General features: G+C 32.6%; 3 protein-coding genes across 6 annotated transcripts in view; 1 reads left to right on the forward strand and 2 right to left on the reverse strand.

Moving 5' to 3' along the window:
• Window positions 1-185: 185 nt before the first annotated feature.
• Window positions 186-18,307, reverse strand: LOC115882736 (protein disulfide-isomerase A5). The gene is made up of 12 exons (XM_030900961.1): window positions 18,210-18,307; window positions 16,663-16,711; window positions 16,283-16,509; window positions 16,019-16,226; window positions 15,095-15,315; window positions 9,000-9,205; window positions 8,261-8,328; window positions 7,967-8,124; window positions 7,762-7,904; window positions 7,134-7,336; window positions 1,521-1,698; window positions 186-555 (listed from the first exon to the last, which is right to left on the reverse strand). Exons 2-12 carry the CDS (start codon window positions 16,696-16,698, stop codon window positions 296-298), a joined length of 1,908 nt encoding a protein of 635 aa, XP_030756821.1. The 5' UTR covers window positions 16,699-16,711; window positions 18,210-18,307; the 3' UTR covers window positions 186-295.
• A 326-nt stretch (window positions 18,308-18,633) lies between these two features.
• LOC115882686 (zinc finger CCCH-type with G patch domain-containing protein) lies at window positions 18,634-21,199 on the reverse strand. The gene is made up of 10 exons (XM_030900887.1): window positions 20,944-21,199; window positions 20,716-20,883; window positions 20,450-20,656; window positions 20,175-20,395; window positions 19,951-20,111; window positions 19,783-19,901; window positions 19,599-19,719; window positions 19,354-19,541; window positions 19,104-19,225; window positions 18,634-19,016 (listed from the first exon to the last, which is right to left on the reverse strand). Exons 1-10 carry the CDS (start codon window positions 20,968-20,970, stop codon window positions 18,833-18,835), a joined length of 1,518 nt encoding a protein of 505 aa, XP_030756747.1. The 5' UTR covers window positions 20,971-21,199; the 3' UTR covers window positions 18,634-18,832.
• Window positions 21,200-21,405: 206 nt separating this feature from the next.
• The window catches only part of LOC115882684, a 61,439-nt gene continuing 60,910 nt past the window's right edge, over window positions 21,406-21,934 (forward strand). For all 4 annotated transcript variants that reach the window (XM_030900883.1, XM_030900885.1, XM_030900884.1 and 1 more), the window contains exon 1: window positions 21,406-21,728. In XM_030900883.1, coding sequence (XP_030756743.1) covers window positions 21,563-21,728 — 166 coding nt within the window. In that variant the 5' untranslated portion in view covers window positions 21,406-21,562. The remainder of the gene's footprint in view (window positions 21,729-21,934) is intronic.

Consider the following 21,934-nt stretch of genomic DNA (forward strand, 5'->3'; position numbering starts at 1 on the left):
ATTTTAATTTTTAGACCGTAAAAAATACAAGATTTTAATAAAAAAAGACAGTAGTTCAAATGTCCCGTAAACTGTTTTAGCTTAAATAATCAAAAAATACTGAAAAAAAAAATGTTTACACACATTACATCTAGTGTACCTCAAAAACATCAACACTTGTGATATAATACTTTACATACAACTTACGGAATGCATAGATATAGGTTTTATTTGAGATTCATGACATGAAATGTTATATGAAAGTTTTCAATATGAAAATTGACATCGTTTTTCTCTCTTTTTCTGGGTTAGGTTTTTAAAGTTCATCTTTTTTGTTGTAATACTGCCTGACAAATCGTTTGATGTCGTCTACGGAACGTTTCCCGTCGTAGTCCGCTATGTGTTTTCCGTTTTTGAATAGTTTGATGGTGGGAAAACCTTGGATATTGTATTCTTCGGCTATGTCTGGGTTTTCCGTGCAATCTATAATCGCCATGCACTTGTCGTAGCCTTCGGATTGGAGTTGTTGGGCCGCTGCAACGTAATCGGGTTTCATTTTCTTACAGTGGCCGCACCCTGCAAAATTCAGATTATTATGATCAATGATTATTTTAAATGACAAAAGTTTTTTCTTGCAAGTCTGGAGACTACCTATCTACCTGTTTACAACATCATAGGGAACTATACAGATCAGTCCTAAGTTCGATACACAAGGTACTACTATTTATCCCATATATCATAGTCAAAATTAACTTTCAGTTAACGTTATAAGTTAAAATTTGATTCAAACAGTATAGTTTTACTTTGTTATGATATTTTATATGAAAATCATTAACACGTGTTCACTCTTGAAGGTTTTTGTACACGACATGTTTCCAAACATCATCGTATTAATACATACATAAATTTCACGTGTTTTTTATATTAAATAGCATAGTTCGAAGAACACTGTTACTAAATTCGAATTTATTTAAAATAACTTACAGTTTTATTGGGATCATTGAAACTAACTGGTACTTGTGTTCGTTTTTAAATAAATGATTAATGTAGTATAGTTATCTTTGACTTTTATTCTTGATAAACATAAATAGACCCTTATTGCTGTTGATTACTTTATTCTAGCTATTTTGTGTTAAAATATTTTTCATTTTGGTTTCTTACTTTACCTTTTCCATAAACAAAGTAAGTGGCGCCCTATTTACTGTCTTTGACCATATCTATATAAATACTTAACATCAATATTAAAATCTTTGCAGCCTAAATATTATCATTTTTTAGTTTAATATTTAACAACATTAGAAAGTCACCGCAAGCCAGAAGCCTTACCTGCGAACCCAGCTCTACTCTAACCCTGAGCAACGGATACTTTTTTCTTTCTGTTTGGGTAATGACAGAAAAGTCGTCACAATATAAAATGCGATGTTCATTTCATAACCATCTTTGACGCCGTTTTTTTTTCGTAAGACATTTTTTTGTTAAATCATTTGTATTTGAGAAGATACAAGGAATGAAAATGTTTTAGTACGAACTATTTTACTTACATGGTGCGTAAAACATTACGAGTACAATGCCGTTCTTTTTCAGTTCGTTTTTGAAATTTTTATCATTCAATTTCATGACCGAAGGATCGAGAACCCACTGTTCCTGTGGCGGGGGTGTTGCGGGTGGTGCATTCGCTATAGCCATCGGATTCGACATATACTGGACAAAGTCTGCAGTCTAAAAAATAAAACAATATTTAGGCAACACACATTTGAGAACAAATAAGTGATTTTAACAATTATAAGTAATCCATTATGATTATTGTTAGTTCCTAGTAGTTAGTACGCAGAAAAAAAATCGTGGGTGTTTGGGAAGGCTCGAAAGGAAACGAAACAAGGTTTTTGCGACGTTTCGCGACTTTATTGTCGCTTCTTCAGGCACCAAAACATATATTAAAGCTTCCCAAACACCCACGATTTTTTTTCCTGCGTTTATAAAGAATGACTTGATAAAATTATGGAGTAGTTCAAATGTCCCCTTAGTAATTTTAATATAAATTAATCATTACAGGAGTCCCTCGTTTCACGCGGAGGTTATACACACACCGGAAAAGTCTAGGGATATTACAATTTTATCCAGCCATCGTCAGTAATTTTATTATTTGCATTTCTGATATAATAAAATTAAAATAAACAAATAGTTTACAGGATGTATTGGAAATAAAAATGCGAAATTTACCGAATTTTTCAAATTAATAATAATAATAATAATCGTCTTTATTGAAGAAAAAAAGATGTGTAACATTACATATATTATTACACATCATGCAGCAAGGGTGGCGAAATTTAACAAAAAAAGTTATTCTTACATTTACCTTGATTTTTATTGAACTCAAAAAAATACACACATTTTTTTTATTCTAAACTGCGAATTAAAAAAAAGATAAAACCATTTTTACTTAATAAAGGGTATGGCCTCCTCTACTGTTCATTACAGCCCTACATCGTCTCTCCATGCTCCTGATCAGGTTGTCGATCTCTTCTTGAGGTACAGCCTGCCAGGCTGCATTCACGGCCCGAACCAGATCCCTACGAGTTTTACGAGGCATACCCATTCTCAAAATTCTTCTTTGGACCGCGTCCCATACGTGCTCGATGGGGTTGAGGTTAGGAGATTGTGCCGGCCAGGGTAAGATGTTTAATTGATGAGCATTGATAAACTCACTTACCACTCTGGCTGTATGAGGCCGTATGTATAATATTGTCATGCATGAGAATGAAGTTTCTCCCAAAATCATTGGCATATGGTAACACGACAGGCTCAAGAATTAAATCACGATATGTGATTCCTGTTAGAAACCTTTCAAACGAGATCGGTTTTTCGGCCTAACTGGACTCCTCCCCAGACCATAACTGTTCCACCTTGATATGGGTGCACTTCCTGAACATGATCCAACCGAATTAGGTTTCCCGGTTCTCTCCATACCCTAAGCCTTCTCGAATCCGGATGAATTCCAAAGCGTGACTCATCCGTGAAGAGAACATTGGCCCATTGTTCATTCGACCACTGAACATGATCTTGAGCCCACAAATATCGTACCTATCGATTTCCTCTCGTTAAGGGTTGAGCTCTCGAGGGGCGTCTGCTTCTTAAGTTGACCTCTCTTAATCTATTGCGAACAGTGTCAGGACTAACGGTTACATTATGTGTTGCCTGAAGAATTAAACTAAGCTCTGGTGTTGTAAGAGTCGGTCGGCGTCGAGCATTTAATTGTAAAAAATGATCTTGCTGAGGGGTAGTAATGCGATGTCGCCTTGTGTGCCTTTCAGCAACATCACCACTTTCACGGTAGCGCGCACTTAATCGCGATATTGCAGTTTGCGTTGTATTTAATGCTCTAGCTACGTCGATTTGGCGCATTCCAGCTTCAAGCATACCCATGGTCCTTAGCATTTCGTCTCTGTTAAGTCGGTTAATACTAAACAGAGTTATTTGAATGAATTCTGGCCAGTTATCATAAAAACATAGCCAGTACAGGTTAAATTCGAACAATTGTGCTAGGTGCTTTTTATACATTTGACAAAAAATGCACAAACACTTCTGCAAATATCCCAAATTTAGAAATAACTAGTGTGACTACTTCGTTTTAATCGAAGTAGAAAGAATCGGCCTACAAATATGTGGTTGTTTATTCAAAACATTTATTTTTAACTTTAATAAAATGATATCCCTAGATTTTTCCGGTGTGTGTATTTCTTGAATATACCTCCTAAATTAAAACAAACCTTTTATTACCTACATAAACTATACAGAGTGAGTTATCAATAAGTGCAAATGTTTTTAGTGGTGGTATATTTAAATCCCAGAAACACGTCTATGAGTTTTTTTTTCGTAAAATCATGTTCTATGGTAAGATATTTGTGTAGAGTTTTCAATGTTAACTCCTGTGGAGCCAGGAGTACATATTTTCATTTCGTTCTTCAGTTTCACTCTTATAATTCTTTGAGTTCTTCAGTGACTTCAGCAATATGTGATTCAATACAAGGCTGAACACATACAAATCTGGACATACGAGGCTTTGGACCTTAAGCTGAACATCGACAAAACTAAAATCATGTGCACTCACCCGGAAAATCATAACAGTGCTATAAAAATCGGAGAACTACTGGAATATGTAGCGGAATTCAATTACCTCGGCAGTTTAATTTCGGAAAAGGCAAATATCGACTCTGAAATTCAGCACAGAATTAGCAGCGCCTCAAGAGCATTCTGCAAATTAAAAGACAGGATTTTCTACAATAACGATTTGAGCACAAAAACGAAACTTGTAGTGTACCGAGCAATAATAATCCCCACCATGTAATATGGAAGCGAAACATGGGTGCCGTACCGCCGGCACACGAACGCATTAAACAAGTTGCAACAGAGACATCTGTTGCGAGAATCAAATGGTACCACCATATCTCAAACGTATTAGTCAAAAAAAGGGTGCAAATCATTAAATCTCTCCCCAGGCAGTGACTTGGTATCTGCGCGATTCAATTTCTGGACATACGTAGCTAATATCTATGTTGCCGTGTCCCATCGGATGTTATAACTCGACAACTCGATTTGTTCTCGTATTGAGTTGCATACCCATAAACCTTTTCTATCTAATATGGAATTAATAAAACCGAATAAAACCGCGTAAACTAAGTCACTGGTGTCAAAAATGCAAACATGTATAAGCGAAACGGCGTAAAACGAGAGATTCCTGTACACTGAAAAATATTACTTGTTTATCCCATATGTTAGCTGCATAGACTGAAAATAAAATATAGACTGAGCATCTCATTCATAAAAAGCTGGAACATGCGGTCAGACAATGTCTTGTTGTGGTCTTGTTATTGTTGTGTTATTGTTTTAGGTTATAACGAGTGCGACACGAGCGATAGATAGATTGTCTCTGTCGTAACGGTCGTTCCCTGACGACTCTGCCGAGAAACACAACACTGTCTTTCGTTTCTCAAGTACACCTGAACTCTCCGTATCATAGCCGGGTAATTTTTTTATTTTAATGAAGCTATAATTAAATTAAAAATATATCGTATTTAAACTTTTTTATATTTTATTAAGATTTAGGACACGTTTTTTAAATAAAAGTTTAGAAAAAACATCTTAAGAGTCCAAAAAGGATAAAAATAATAAAATACGTTATAGAAGAAATTTTATAATCGAAATTACGTAATTTTTGAAATTAATAATAAATTATCAATTTTAGTCAAACATTTACAACCCCTAATATTAATCAAAACAGGATCTATTCCACAGATATAATAGAATCGGCGACAGGGAGAGAGAAAAAAATATGATTGTTGTAATTTTTTTTCTGGTTAAGTGATGTCTTATTATGTAAATTAGAGAAAACATAAATCTGTTCCATTAAAGCAAGGAAGATGATAGGAAGTGGATAAAATGAAAAGTACATTTATTTAACTCGGTACTGTCTTTATTATACCGGGTGCGTCCCAAAAGTGGCTCATCCCCATAATTTTTTTATATTTTCAAATAAAAAAACAAGATTTAGTCTGTTAGTATATGACATAAATTAGGATTGATTGACGTATTCAATTGTTTTTGGTCACTTCCTGTTTCACCGGAAATGACTATAACTTTTAATTTTTAAACGGCACCCTCGGTATATTTCTACTTTATTCGATAGAAAATGACACTTCGAATAGAATGACATATCATATGTCAACTTCGCATATGGTTTAATTGTAATTGTAACACGCGGTTCATAACGACAATTTGACTCGAAATATCAAGTGTGTGGTATCAATATATTCATAAAAAATGCTTTTTCCAAATATGCTAACGAGTCACCCTTGTTCCACTTGAAAAAATTGACATATGTATGATTAAAAATACGATTTGTACATCTTTTAACCGGCCTAGACAAGACACGAAACCCATTAGACGATCAAAACTATTTTTCCAAGGCTCCTTGATTAAAACTTAGTGTTTTTAACAACACCATGACACCCTGGATTGAAATTTAAAATACGATTTGTTTTTAAGCGACAATGTCAAAAGTTGACATATGATATGTCATTCTATTCAGAGTGTCATTTTTTATCGAATAAAGTAGCAATATACCGAGGGTGCCTTTAAAAATCAAAAGATGTAATCATTTCGGTGAAACAGGAAGAGACCAAAAACAATTAAATATGTCAATAAATCCTAATTTATGTCATATACCTACTAACATACAAATCTTTTTTTTTATCTGAAAAAATAAAAAAGTTATTAGGGGTGAGCCACTTTTGAGACGATCCGGTATATTAAGAAATATTGTTTCATAATGTAATATCATTTTAAAATTCTTGTATGTTATTTTAGATTCTGAAGATAATTTTAGAATAAACCGGAATATATTTTTAATAAAAACATTATTAATTATTAACAGGGTTATAATTATGATTTTGTTACAATGTAAGTAAGTAAATAATGTAATGTAAGAGAAAAAATTCAGATTTTACATTTTTCTAAAATATTATCTAAATAAGCGCATTTCTACAACAACGCCACTGACTCCTAATAGGTAAATTGAGAGTTGCCTACCGGTCGAAAGTCGTTTCAAGACCTAAATGGATTATTTAAGTCAAATTTCTTGCAAATTTGGCACTGGCGAACTATATTTTATAGTTCTTGACCAGAAAAAGTCAATAAAATAAACACTTAAGGACTACAAGCTAAGAAAAGCGGCAACAAAGCTTTACCGCACACGTGCGACGCGTACTACAAGGTAATAAATGAATGAATAGGCTCCCTCGCCTCTAATCGGTGTTGTCATATTGTAAAGAACTTATCCTTTTTAAACAGTATCCGACTTATAATTTAGTAGTATAAGGACTATTTAATACATCTATGGAATATTAAAACCTACTTTATTAAACTGTAGTATTAATATCTCAATATATGTGTGTAACAAGAAAAAAAATATTGATAATATTAAAGACGTGACAACATAGGCTGGACGAGGAAGGCTCGGTCGACTGTACCCAGAAGTAAACATGTGTACAAAAAAGATTGTTTGACTGCGTTGAGATGTAAATAGTGTAGTCTATATTTTATTTTAAGTCTATGGTTAGCTGACATTTTTGGACAGACTGTACAATTCTGTAACTTACCGTGCGTCCACCACTATACGGCTTTGTTTCCTTATTGTAATAGCTGAAATACTTGATGGTCGGATATCCTTTGACGTCAAACGCGCTACATACAGCCGATTGTGTGGTACAATCTACAGCGGCGAATTCTACTTTAGGATCGTCTTTAAAATGTTCTGCCGCTCCAGAAAATTCTGGTTTAGCTCTCTTACAATGCCCGCACCCTGCAAATTTAATTATTTACCAAACAAGATATCATACAAAAGTTTTTCAATATTTTGCAATAGAGAAATCTTGATTGTTTTTTATGGTTTTCGAAAACTAGTTTTTTCAAACTAATTTTAATATTACTGTAATAATAAAGTGTCCTGATTGGTAAAATAGCTAGCAGGCAACCTTTTTGGTTTAATAACATTTGAAAAACTGCAGAATTTTTGTAGAATCAGAGTAAATTGTATAGTAGTTCAAATGACCCAACAATATAAAATTGATTAAAACCTTTATTTACGTGATCTGCGTTATTAAATAAAGTATAGTAATATAGCAACGAATCAATGAGAAAATAAAAAAAACAAATAAAAAAATAACAATATTTTGAAAATAATATTATTAGAAACGTTAGTATTTCTTTAAAAGCTTGAATACTTACATGGAGCATAAAACATGACTAAAACGTGTTTCTTCTTCTTCAGGAAAGGCTTGAAATTTTCATCGTTCAAATGAACTACTTCGGTGTTTTCTTCGCTCCAATGTTTTTCTGGCGGTGGTGGCGGCGGAGGTTCTTTAGGATCTCTTTAGAACATTTATATATCATGCATAAAAATACTTATATAATAAAAATAACCAGGGATTACCTCATAAATTCTACAATTTTCTGTGCTTCCCTCACGTTTACGTCATACAATTTTTCGCCGTAAGAAAAATACAGTATAGTTGGGTATCCTTTCACGTTATAATTGGAAGCTATATTGGGCTCCTTTGTCGCATCTACGGCTGCTAAAACTCCAGGAATCTATGAAATAACAATATGAAATAATAAAGTTTCTTAAAAACAAAAAAAAAATCCTTTTTCAATCATTATCTTAACGTTAAAATAAAAGGCACGAATTTAGGATGACCAGGTTGGTATATTTAATTTATTTACTTACCCCTGCTATTTTCATTTCCGATGCTGCTTTCTCATATTCTGGTTTCATTTTTTTACAGTGGCCACACCCTATACAACACATAAAGACGATAAGGATATTATTGGTAACCAAAAAGTGAACAAACATATAAGCGATACCAAACAAACTTTTAGTTACGTCATCGAAGGCGCGATTTTTAAATTCATTGTTGCCAACCGTGGACATATTCGGCGCCGGGTTAACTAACTGGAATAATTTAAATTTCCTCCAGGTGGTAGCTCTGCTATAAAAAACGTCAAGTTGGCACATTTATTTGTTTATTTCCTGACATTTTCATTCGTTTTGACATTTTAGTTTTGCATTACGACGTTTTGATTTAATTGTGATACTTTAAGCTTAAACATTTTTACTAGCAGACCTTGCAGTCGAAAATTGTTCTTTTTAGAACCTCTGTTAGTGTGAAGTGTACATGATGCCAAAGCAGCATAACAGCAACTGTAAATAACTCGTTGCAACCTTCTTAGAATATTTTGAACGGGAAAGCGGTAGTAATGGCCCTTTGTGTCCCTTAAGTGCTGTTAGGAAGTTGAATTTCGTTGATGTAAATAATAACTGTTTATATGCTTATAATTAATTCATTTTTGTTTCCTAAATTATTTTAAATAAAAGAAAATATATAAATCGGCAATGCTGCGCCAATTAAGCTTAATCACGCGACTAAAAGTTTATTTGGTTAAATAATAAATGAATATATACATACATGGAGCATAGAACATAATCAGCACCGACGCCTCATCTTTAAGCACTGTATCAAAGTTCGTTGTTGTTAAATGAACAATTTCATTGTCTTTCTCTGACCATTCCGGTTCTTGTACTTTTTCTTTGGGCTCCGTAGGATTCTGCATAAAGGACACTAGGGCAGCTCTTTTATTTTCACCTTCGTACGAGAATTTCAACGAACCATTACTAAGAAAGATACACCTCAGTTTAATAAGTGAAAAGAAGAATCAATACATATAATTAATACTAGCGTGTACCCGCGACTTCGTTCGCGTCGAATTAATCATTTGTAATGGTGATGATAAAGCAAAGCAAGAATTTCCATTACCATACAAACTGGATAAAATTTTCTGACATTTATGTCAGCATGAGAAAAAATTCACAGTCCTTTACAAAGATGCAACCGGGGGGGGCATTGAAAATGATGAATAAAAACGTAAAAATATGATTAGTGTTAATATGAGTGTATTACATACATATGTTTAAATAACGAACTTAACAAAAAACAACAGATTTAAAGATTCACTGAAAAAGTAGTAATGTTAACATTAAATAAAACATTATCAATAATAATTATGCGATCGCACCTATCCGTAAAACAAACAAGCAAAAAAAACAAAATAACATACAAAACATCAGGTTAACATGATGACAGATCATGATCGATGACAGATAAAGAATTCTTACGGAAAGTTACACTTTACGATATAATTTTTTAACTGTTAAAGGCAAACCCCATTTAAACACAAAACTTTTTAATACCTACTACTGTATCTAAAAGATATTTTTTTTTAAATTACTAAATTCTTAGCCACGCTTCTGTTTTTCTTGGCTGTTGTGCGTCACGTCACAGATTAACAGGCCCACGTTTGTACCACAAGGCGATGCTGCAGACAGCTAGGTAGACCGGTCGTAGAAATTTAAGTTATACAACTTGTAGTCAATCTACACAAATATTATCAAAAGCTTTTTTTCTTTTAAAATGTGTTTAGATTTTGTAAAAAGTATAAGTCAAAATCGCAAAACTTAAAATTGATATGAGTTTCTTAGTTTTTAATTAATATAGTGGCGAATTACAAAAATTCCTTTTCAATGAAAATTAATCAGTTAAATAAAATAATTTAATAAATTACTAGCTTTTTCCCGCGACTACGTTCGCGTTACACCTCGAATCGTTCATGCATTGATTTAAATGATTTTTTACTTCTTTATAGAGAGCTAGTGAGCATAGATGTTTTTTTATTTTTCATCTTTTTTTTATTTATTAAGAGCACTAATACTCTCTTTATAGGTTATTTTATATTCTTTGAAGGATAATTGAGGAAGATATATTTCGTTATGATGTCACTAAATAAACCCTTGTATAAAATTTTATACTGTCTGGTTTATAATGTTATAGTATTGCATTTTCGTACAGCAAACTTTCATTCCCTATTCTACTCCCTAATTGTATAAATTTCATAAATTCGCTTTATCTTTGTGCCAATTTTTATGGGTATAATCCAGAGGTCACCAAGTTTTATATAAATTTTTACTAACTTTACCCATTTGGTTGATGAATTTCAAAAATTTCTTCTAATTCTTTTTGTAGGATTTCATTCTTCTAGACCAAATAGAAAGGAATTTTCATACAACAAACTGTTCCGACATAGTTTTACTCTCTAAGAGGATGAATTTCCTAAAATCTCTTTGTGTAGCTAATTCGCTAATGTCGTTTAAGCGAACCTTTGTGCTAATATTTATGTATCTAAAGCTGGCGGTATGAACTGACTCCTAAAATATCTAAAATCTTAATATATAATCTAACTGACATACCACTGACAATGACAAATAATTTATTTCTGGAGGTATATCTGGAGGTATAATTTATTTCTGGTGTGTAGGTGTTTTTCAGGTATGTTTTACTATTTAGTCGTTTTACACAAAGAAATAGGCATTAAGCACTATAAAAATACTTCATAACAAATCTACACACATATACCTTTCATTTAAAAAAAGAATCATCAAGATTGGTGAAGCGGTTTCGGCGGGATGGATGCAAGAAAAAAACCCTTTGAGCTTTTATATATTATGTATGGATTAATTATTTTTCCAACATATTTTACTTTGCAAATTTTTATAAATATTCAGACTCGCCAATATCGTAGTCCACCGTGTCCAGCCTGTTTAGCCAAACGTAGGCCGATTCCTCTTCGGCGGCGCGCGGCGTCGTGACCCTGGCCGATGGAAGAGTCTTGAAGACGCTCATCCGCGCATAGGAACAAGTTGACTGCGTAGCGTATTGCGTATTAATCGATTCTGAAACTTTCTATCTCATGTATAACATGTTACGCAAGTTTATTATTTTAATCTCGATTTTAATAGATAAATATGTGAAATGCCACCTGAATATCTTCCGCCATGACATGTTTTTACTTTTTTGTTATGGTAAAGTGTGATTGTTTTTAAAGTATTTACTTATTTTTTGATCCAGTACACAATAAAGTCTTCGTAGGGAGTAATTTTTTATAATTATTTACAAAAAAACATTTTCTTTAGCGCTTATGACCAAAAAAAACTTTAAACATGAATAACTCATTTCAATCATGCGAAAATTTGGTTTAAAAATAGATTTTTTTTAATATAACTTTCATTTAACGAAAAACGAAAGCCTAAATGAAAAAAAGAAACATTTTAAAAGTTTCGCTTATGTCTTGACAAGGTACCAAAGCAAACCCCATATTTTTTGCTTTTAAACTAATAAAGATATATCAATAAACAATTAGCGATGTAATGGTTTTTGCGCGCGCTGGCCGACTGCCGATGCCGCCGCTGCGCCGAGATTTCCTAAACCCTTGTATATATGACGTCATGGTGTGGCAAATGTAGCATTTTAATTCGATTTGGGCTCCCTTATATAGGATAACAGAAACATTTTCAATGTTAAAACAATATGGCGATATTATTATACATATAACTTGGTAATATTTGAGGGGTAGTTTCATCTCGTTGGAATTTGACTTTCGAAAAATCTGTTTGCCAAAAATAAGCTTTTTACGTCAAGCAGTTTAAGCAGAATCGTGATTAATCAATTACCCAACTTTTTGGAACACCCTGTATGATTTTTTAAAAAAATTCAAAATATGTAAAAAAACAAAATAAATTATGCGTGTCCAAGCGTTTTCCCGAAAGAGTAACCGTTTTTTAAATAACAAATGTTGTAATATTTGAGGGGCGTTTTCACCCTCTTGGAATTTGAGATTCGAGAAACCCCTCCTTATCGAACCACTACACCACACAGTCAATCCGTTTGCCAAAAATCAGCTTTAAACGTGAAGCAGTTTAAGCAGAATCGTGATTACTCAATGGTCAAATTTCATGAAACACTCTGTATAAATTTTTAAAAAATCTTAAAATATGTAAAACAACAAAATAAATATACGTGTTTAAGAGTTTTTGCGAAAAACTCACCGGTTTTTAAATAAAAAATATTCTAATATTTGAGGGGTGATTTCACCCCCTTAGAATTCGAGTTTCGAAAAATCCCTTCTTATCGAACCTCTACACCCTAAAGTCAATCCGTTTTCCAAAAATCAGCTTTTTACGTCAAGCGCTTTAAGCAGGATCGTGATTAATCAATGACCAGATTTTTCGAAACACCCTGTATATATTTTTAAAAAATCTTAAAATATGTAAAAAACAAAATAAAATATACGTGTTTAAGCGTTTTTTCGGAAACTTGAAATAAAAAAATATTGTAATATTTGAGGGGTGGTTTCACCCCCTTGGAACTGGAATTTCGAAAAATCCCTTCTTATCGAACTTCTACGCCCTAGAATCAACCTGTATGCCAAAATTGAGCTTCTTAGTGTGCGAACACAGTGCAAGCAGGTTTGCCGCTTACTGGTAGTCAGCGCCAATCTGGGCACCTATTCTTGACATCGTTCGCAACTTTGCGTATACGCATCACGTGTATTGTTATAAACAGGGTATCCCAGAAATAAGTGCAAGTATTTTAAAGGGCGGTAGATCTCGATAAAAGAAACATATTTTCTCTTTATCGTTTTTCAAATAAGTCCAAAATAATGGAGTTATTTTACTTTGAAAATTTCCAAAAAAATTATTTTTGCTAAAATTTCGAGAACCTTCTTCTTCATGTGCCTTCTCCTCATCGGAGGTTGGCGACCATCAATTGGAATTCCTCCCTGTCTTGAGCCAAACGGATAATTGCACTGGCCTCTCCTATATTAAACCACTGGTGCAAATTCCGCAACCAGGAAAACCGTTTACGCCCGATGCCTCGTCGTCCTTCAGTCTTTCCCTCAACGATCAGCTGTAGGAAACTATATTTGTTATTTCGAAAAATATGACCAAAATATGCTGCTTTCCGTCGTTTTATTGTAGTCAATAGTTCTTGGTCCTTACACATTCTTTCCAATACTTCGAGATTTGTTTGAGAACCACTGGATCTTTTCTGGATTTTCTTTCTTGTAAATTTAATCTACTACCTATGTTGCCATATTATCAAGAAATTATTTTTTTTTAAATAAAAACTAAAAAAAATTGCAAAAAAATTACAAAAATATTTTCAAAAAATTCCGAATTTTCAAAAAAAAAATTATTTAGAAAAAACCTCATAGGCGTGTTTCTGGGGTTGAACTATACTACCAGTTAAGTTAAAATACTTGCACTTATTTCTGGGACACCCTGTATATGGTTACATAGTAGCGCCGTGCCGCGCCGCCTCGCGCTTATAACCTTGAAAAATTAAAGCGTGTTATCAAATCGGCTAGTTCACAGTGAAAGCAGGCAGGCACCGTCAACCAGCGTTCATCGGCGTTCTCGCTTTTACCGGAACGAAAATTTATTTATTTCTGCTTTTGCACGCGCCGACGGCGCACAGGGGGTATTAAGAACTAAAAGTTGGGCAAAATTATGTTTTATGATTTTTTTGCTTTTTTGCTAGTAATATTAATTATTAATTAGAGGAGAGGTTGGTAATATGGAACCCCATTTTGTTTTTCCTACACAATATTTTTTCCTCTACTCTGAAACCCTTTCCACCGATCAAATAGGGCGATTCTGTGCAAAACCAAGCAATTGGATGAGGATGCTAGAACAAGAAAGTAATTTGTATATTATTATAGACGATATTTGAGCGAGCATGAGTGTTAATAGGGTAAAGACTATTTCCTTTAAGAATCTATTTAAGTTAATGTTTTTGTTGGCAGTGGCAAATATTGGCAAGATTTTTGTGCATATTCCAATGCTGGAGACTTTAAGCATTGAACGGATACTAATTTCCATGCGGAATATTGCCAAATAGTCTTACACCTTATAAAAATACCACTAATTTTTTAAATATAAAACATTATAAAAAAATAGAATAGAAGGAAACGTTTCAAAATAAAAATATGGCATAAAACAGAACAGAGCAAACAAACAAAGCTGGCTCTGTATTCATGATGACAGTTATTATAAACAATTTGCAAAAAAAGCACTACAAACAATTCCACTATTTTATAATCTTAGAAATATTCAGAATACACTCAAGATAATTCATAATAATTGAAATATATTATTTATTTGATAGTCAACTTACAACTTAAAAAAAGCTAATAAACGCGCTTACATTTAGTATTTATAGATTTGTATTCAGTTAAGATAAAAAATGAAAATAAAAATATTTCACTTTTGGCCAGGTTTATAGACCAAATACCCCCTATGTGCGGCGCCGGCGCGGGGGAGCGGCGTTTGGATATGGTTAGGTTAGGTTAGGTTAGTTAATCAGGTAAATTTCCTCTTAATTAACTACTTCCGAACCCTGCTCGCATCTCCGAAAAAGCCATATAACAATACACGGCATATACGCAAAGTTACGCATCACGTGTATTGTTATATGGCTTTTTCGGAGATGCGAGATGTGAGCGATATGTGGTCAAGAATAGGTCCCCAGAGACGGCGCTGGTTGCCGGAAAGCAGAAACCTGCCTCCACTATGTTCGTACCCTTACGTTGATTGGTTTGAGCAGGATCGTGATTAATCAGTGAATCAGTCACTTAAGGATTTTATATATTAGTATAAATTAATACTTACGCAAAGTACAATAATGTTGGAAATCCACTAATATTGTACTGTGTTCTCAACACTGCATTTTCAGCTCTATTAACATCGACCGCCGCTAATACAGAGTGATCTTTCAATTCTGTAGCAGCTTGAGCATATTCGGGTTTCAAAGATTTACAGTATCCGCACCAAGGAGCGTAAAACATGATCAAAATGGGCTTGGGCTCTCTCTTTAGAAATTTTACCAGGACCTGAAAGAATTTATATATGTTTCTTCTCATTTTTTTTTTCGTTTTTTTAATGGAAAGATGGGAATTGACGGATGTAATGAAATATGAAATTAAATTTACTGCGCGAAAATTTTGACTGTTTTTTTTATGACATTGATGGATAATAAAAGTTGTAATAAAGAATCAGGTGGGTAAAAACCACAGACTAATTATTTAATTTAAATAACAAATTCACATCATGGAGTTTCACATAGCTTAAGGAAACAGCATATAAAAAAAGCAGAGAAAAAATTAAAATTATTATTTATTTCATTTTTGTCAGGCGCACAAAAATTATTCCCCAAATACTCAATTAAAAATAAATAAATAAATTACCTGTATATCTCAAAAAACAGTAAATATCCTTTATAAACCCAGAATATGTATAGAGAAATGTCAACATTGTTCACTAGTGTAGAAAATATTTATTGTACTGAATTTTAAAAAATATATTACGTTTCTACGAGAAAGCCAGGGCCCAGGTTATATAAATAAATAGTCTGTCCAATGAGAGACTCCTTGACAGTGACAGTTGTGTCTGCCATTTTACTTCACAGGCAAATAGTATTTTCTGTCATCTTTTGTACAATGTAATTTGCTAAAATCTTCCTCGATTCATTGGACAAACTATACATGCTCTTATATTATGATAAAACTACAACATTTTATTTAACTCCTTACTTACTGTTGGATCTGGTATATGAAAAACATCCTTTGCAGCATCATCTTCCTCCCACGGTAGATCTCCAGTAGGGTCTCTCATAAAGTTCGTCATCGATTTTTCATTGTATCTTCTATCATAATCCTTGTTAAACTCTCCATCTTTATAATGTTTCACACTATAAGACTCATTGCTTGGAATTTTATATTTTTTACATATCTTTTTTGCTTCACTAAAATAGATAGTTGTTATAGTGAGAAAATATAACATTTGATTGTATTTATTTACCCTGAACAGTTAATAGTTGCAATTACACCTTCACCTTTGATATTCTTGGCTACTTCTTGAAGAATACTCAAGACATTTTGGGCTTTTTTGTTTGAATTATAAAAACAAACTAAAACGTTGGTTTTGGTCCTGAGAAGTTTCTTGAGATCCTTTGGATCCGTTAGATTGTCCACTACTAGTTGTTTTCCGTTGGATTTTGCCAATTGAACGCGAGATACGAATGATAACTATAAGGTACATGTATTAAATGTATCAAGATACTCACATTCATAACTTTAAACATTAAATTTAGGTTTTAAAAGTATGCCGACAACTAGATATGGTTATACGTGATAAACAAAGTTTAAAAACTCAACTGATAACAGAAAAAGTGAACTTACCAAAAGGAAAGGTAAAAGCAGGCTTAGATATCTCATGGTTTTCAGTTATTTTGCCCGGTGCTTGTCAGATATAACACCCTCCGAATTTTGAACTTTTTTTTATATCACTCGAAAGCATACATCGAAATAAGTATTTCAAGCCAAAAAAAAGTGTGGATGATCCATAATTTAATGAAAAAATAAACATTTAATTATTGCTACAATAGGCTACTTTCTATGCGAAAACTCCTCCAAATTTTGTCGGCGTTGCCAGATTCATTCATTCTTCTTGAAAGGTTCATTAAAAAAACACGTGCTGGTCGGAAGAAAACTCGCGTTAACAGATTATTTTAAAATCAAGAAAAGGCGATCGCCTGAGGAACTGCTCCTTTAGAATTTTTTTTTAGAATTTAGAATGAGTGGGAGGGGGATTAATCACTTCGACCTTACAGATCCATTGTGTCCCCCTTTCTTGAATCATAACTCATCATACAGTCCCAGGGCTTTGACAAAAGCCAGTATCTGGGACGGTTTTATAGAGGGTAGTTCTCCATCTCCAATATCACTCGTACCAAAATTCATGGCATGAATGGTTGTCGTCTCGGCGCACTCAGTGATGAGGTTTGGTTGTGACTACCCATAGCTGATATTTTGCCTACGAGATCTGACTATTTATAACTACAAAGTTGCACGAAAGAGTTTTGATTGCGTTGGTTTCAACTTGTTTGGGGGCTAATCTGTTGTTTTTTTTATATTTTAATACGAATCTGAGTGCTTTCAATGTCTTGATTTTAAAATAACTTATAATCTGTTCTTATCGTGACAGCGCTACTGTATAAGGATTTGTTCGTCCGGCGACCGGCACGTAAAATCAAGTGAAAGCAATCAGATTCGTATTAAAATAAAAAACAAAACAAAAGATTAACACACTCACTCGAAAGGTTAAACCAACGCAATCAAAACTTTTTCGGTTTCAACTCTTTTTTTGTATCATGTAACGTACCGTATGATCGAAAAAAAAACGGCGTCAGCCACGGCTATGAAATGAACATCGCTGTCATTTTATATGTAAAATTATATGAGGAATGTCATCGATCGTCATTTCAAAGCCAACTGGACGCCGTTTTTTTTCGATCATACAGTATTATGTATCATACAAACAATAAATAACTTTGGCAACAATGCTTACACAGCTTACATCCGTAACAACAAATGGTGACAGACGGCTCCGGCGGCAAGTTTGAATCGAAAGAGTAAATCGATCAGGCAAATATTACAAAAGATATCACCAACTCTATTTTTGACTTATGACTTATTAATGCTTCTCACTGATTAATTCTGACCTTTATATTAATAAAAAATGCATATAATCGTCATATTTTACAATAATTACACGCTTATACAACTTCACCATAACCTAAAAATGCACTTTTAATTTATTTATTTTTCAATAATTTGTGGTTCATCCGCAATTTTTTTTTGCTTAAAATTCTTATTGAAGTGTATGCTTTCGACTGATATATAAATAAATGCCAAATTCGGAGGGTGTTATATCTGACAAGCACCATTTTGCCCTACATGGACTTAAAATAGTGTAAAAAGCTTAAAATTTGGACACGCATTCAATTTTTACAACCAAAATACATTTTTTGTGATTCTTTTCTTGACATATAGGCAACTGTTTAAACAGTTAGTTCTTTTGTCAATCTTTGCTACGGATTTTTGCACGCTCATTAAACAAATATGGTAAATTTTTAATAAAACAATCATTTTACATAATAAATGAAAATTTTTCAATAATGCAGTTCTTGGTTTTGGTAGAAATAAACCTCAAACCCTTTATATGGTACAAATGAACTACTCGACAAAAGAAAATTATAAAAATTTCAAAATCACAAAAAACCGCGTAAACTTTTGATTATTGATTTTCAAAATCGTGGTTTCATTAGACTATAATACAAATAAGTTACTTAATATTATAAATAAATAATATTTAACTTATAAACAGTGTATATTACAAAAAGGTTATTACTTTTATAATAAATATTCCTAACATTACATCTTGTCTTAACATATTTTCGAATAACTGTATTATATACCTATAAGGATTCCAGTGAAATATTGAGATGTATCATAATATAATAATACCATTAATCAATTAAAATAAAATATACATTTATAAGCTCAAGAGTTAAAATATAGACATTTGTTTATTGTTTTTTCTCCTATTAATTTCGTTTTTAACAAGTAATACTTGATTTTTCATTTTCCTCAAATCAAATTCTTTTTCCCTCAATTTTTCACCCATATTCTCTGACTGGGAAGTACTTGTATTTGACAAACCTGACAAAACCCTCCTTAATCTATCAATAGCCCTAAAAATGAAAACGGTCAGTCTTACGACAGTTTTAAGTATAAAGTGCTGCTTCTGCTCCAAAATACTAAACACCCTGTATACTTACATTTGTTCCTTTTTTATATTTTCTTCTATTGTGAAACAAGCTACATTTAGTTCTTTGTCGGTACCACTTTTCAGTTTTTCTTTCAACTGTTGTTCGTTTTGTTCCTCTTTATCAGATTTTGACTGAAAAATATAAATAAAAAGATCAATATAGATAATATGCAACCAGTATTGCGCGAGTCCTAGCGAAATCATAGGAAATATAGCGAAATCATAGGTAAATAAAATACTAAAATATATAAAAAACAAACCTTTGAACCTCTCAATGTAAAATTAATAAATTCACAAACATCCATCTTTTCTTTTGATTTCCTTTTTTTCTGTTGTTCTTCTAGCCTTTTCTGTCTCCTTTCTACCTTTCTCTGTAAAGCTTTAACTTTCCTTTCGGCACTGAATAAATTAGGATTGTTGCACTGCTCCTTCAAATTCATGCAAAAATCTGAAAAAATATTTTAATGGGTTGAATTGTTTTTATTGTTTATGACGGTATATATACCCAGAGATTTTCCTTGTGGTAAGATTAGGGCTGTTACTGGCTTCACTATACCACTACCATCTTTACCCAGCCCTGCACCTACAATGTACCCCATTTTCTCCATCAGTTTTGAACCAATTCCCTTAAAAAATTGAAAATGCATTACATGTATTCTTTAGTCATATGATAAAAACAAATAACCTACCTTGGTGTATTTCTCCCACTGTCCAAGAGCTTGAGTATCTGGAGTGTTCATCAAACTCATATTAATTATATCTTCTCTTTCTTTTGCCAATTGACTATTATCACTATCAGGAATATCACCTATAATAACAACAGTTAACTAATAGTAAAGAAAATTACACAATTTTACCCTCAATATCACTGTTATCACTATCATCTCCACTATAATCTTCTGAATTCACTAAAGGCAGTATATTTTCAAATACTATTTCTTCATAATCTTTGTTATCACAATTTTTCGAGTCAAATTTAACTGTACAGGTATCTTTTGAAATATGTTTAATTTTTGCTCTGCAAACAAACATATAAAGTTACACTTATTCCTAGATGTTGTAAACATGCTTATTTACCTACCTATACCATAAATTATTAGATTGTTTTGCTAGAACAGCGCTACCAACAACCAAGAGCTCAAATTTAGGTTCGATATAATCCTCCAAGCTCGAAAATGGTACTAATTCTCCATGTGAAAAATGACATTGTTCCTCAGAGAAATTACAGTCCCGTTCCAGATCGAAATAATATGGGCAGGGTAACATTTCTTTGTGGGTAGGGTTTAAAAATAACACACGAACCTAATTACATTAGTCGTATGGTTTTGATTTTTTAAATAATTCAGCAATTTTTACCTCAAATTCATTATTTAATGGGATTTCATTAGGTACTGAACAAACCATTGCATTATGGTACACTATTTGGCCCCACTGGTGCTTATGCGGTGCCCTGAATTTCTTGCCTTCGAGCTCTTTATAAGATTGAGTTTGAATTGAATTTTTGCTGCCATTATTTGAATCATTATCTGTTATATTTACGGCTCCTTCCTTTTCCATTTCTGACTGTAAAAGTATATGAGAAATACGTAAAAACTTGATAACACAAATGCTAAAATTTTTACCATAAAAAGAGCGTATTCATCATCAATTTCATTGGTATTTGTATCTTTAGGTCCAGTACTATCGTTTGTCAGGGAAAGTAATTCTTCAATGTTTTGTTTTAGACCAAGAAGCTCATCTTTTTCAGGCCCATCAGATAAAACTTCCAACATCTGATTTATACCTAGGAGCTAGAATAAATAAATATCATCTTTTTGAGAATCAACACAAAACTATAAAATCAAATTTACCTGTTGGTAATATTCGTTTGTATCCATGTTTTTTAAAATACCTGTTTTTATTTTCTTTTCAGCGTTTTCCTAGATCACATAAGGTCCTTTTTTAAACACTGCAATCATCCCGTAGAAAATTATATACAAATTAATAATCAATAAATAATGGATCAAAGGATTTAAATTTGATTTAAATCATAGAAAATAACCTATTTAAATGATTATTTTTTATTGATCCTAGTTGGCCTTTGACAGTTTTTTTCCATGATCTTGACATATACAACTTTACATATGATCCGAGATGATCTTGTTTATAATATGATTCAGTCTCCATCTGTGGTCTCCATTGAGTCCATTACTATAAAACCTAAGTATATAAAACAAACAGAAATTAAAAAGGAAGAATCAAGAATCCTTGGAAGGACGAAGAACGTTTTCGTAACCCTGAAAAATAAATGTTATCAACATCCGTAGGTATTTTGTATTTTCTATGGTCCGTTTTTTTACCTTCGCATGCATATTTTCGATTTTAACTTTAATTGCGTTATATTCTCCAAAAAATCTACTACAATAACTTAATATTTTCACACTAACAGTCTTTAGTTGTTCATTTTTACTACTATGAAAAAGATGCTAAATGGAGCAAAATTCAACATGCATTGTAAAAATACCTTTAACTAAACCTATTAAACAATTTTTAGAAACTTTTCAGAGTTTTAACCAACCGAACCGTTTAATACCTAAGGAGAATCTTTCAAGTCATGTGCAAAAAGATTCAGGTTCTTTAGGTGAGACACTAACAGGTGAGGGTAAACTATTCTAATTTAATTTTGTGTATAAAGTATAAAGTTAGGTAAAACCAGTTCATTTAAAATGTGTTTTAATTGTTGTCATAGTCCAGAATGTACAAAACAAAGTTTTACAATACATTGTATAGAAAACAATTTAATAACAAAAGTAGGTGTACCACAAAAGTATATAAACTACATAATTTAGCAACCTAGAATAT

Source organism: Sitophilus oryzae, unplaced genomic scaffold, assembly GCF_002938485.1.
Source record: "Sitophilus oryzae breed Bouriz unplaced genomic scaffold, Soryzae_2.0 scaffold_179_pilon_pilon, whole genome shotgun sequence".
NCBI classification, from domain to species: Eukaryota; Metazoa; Arthropoda; class Insecta; order Coleoptera; family Curculionidae; genus Sitophilus; species Sitophilus oryzae.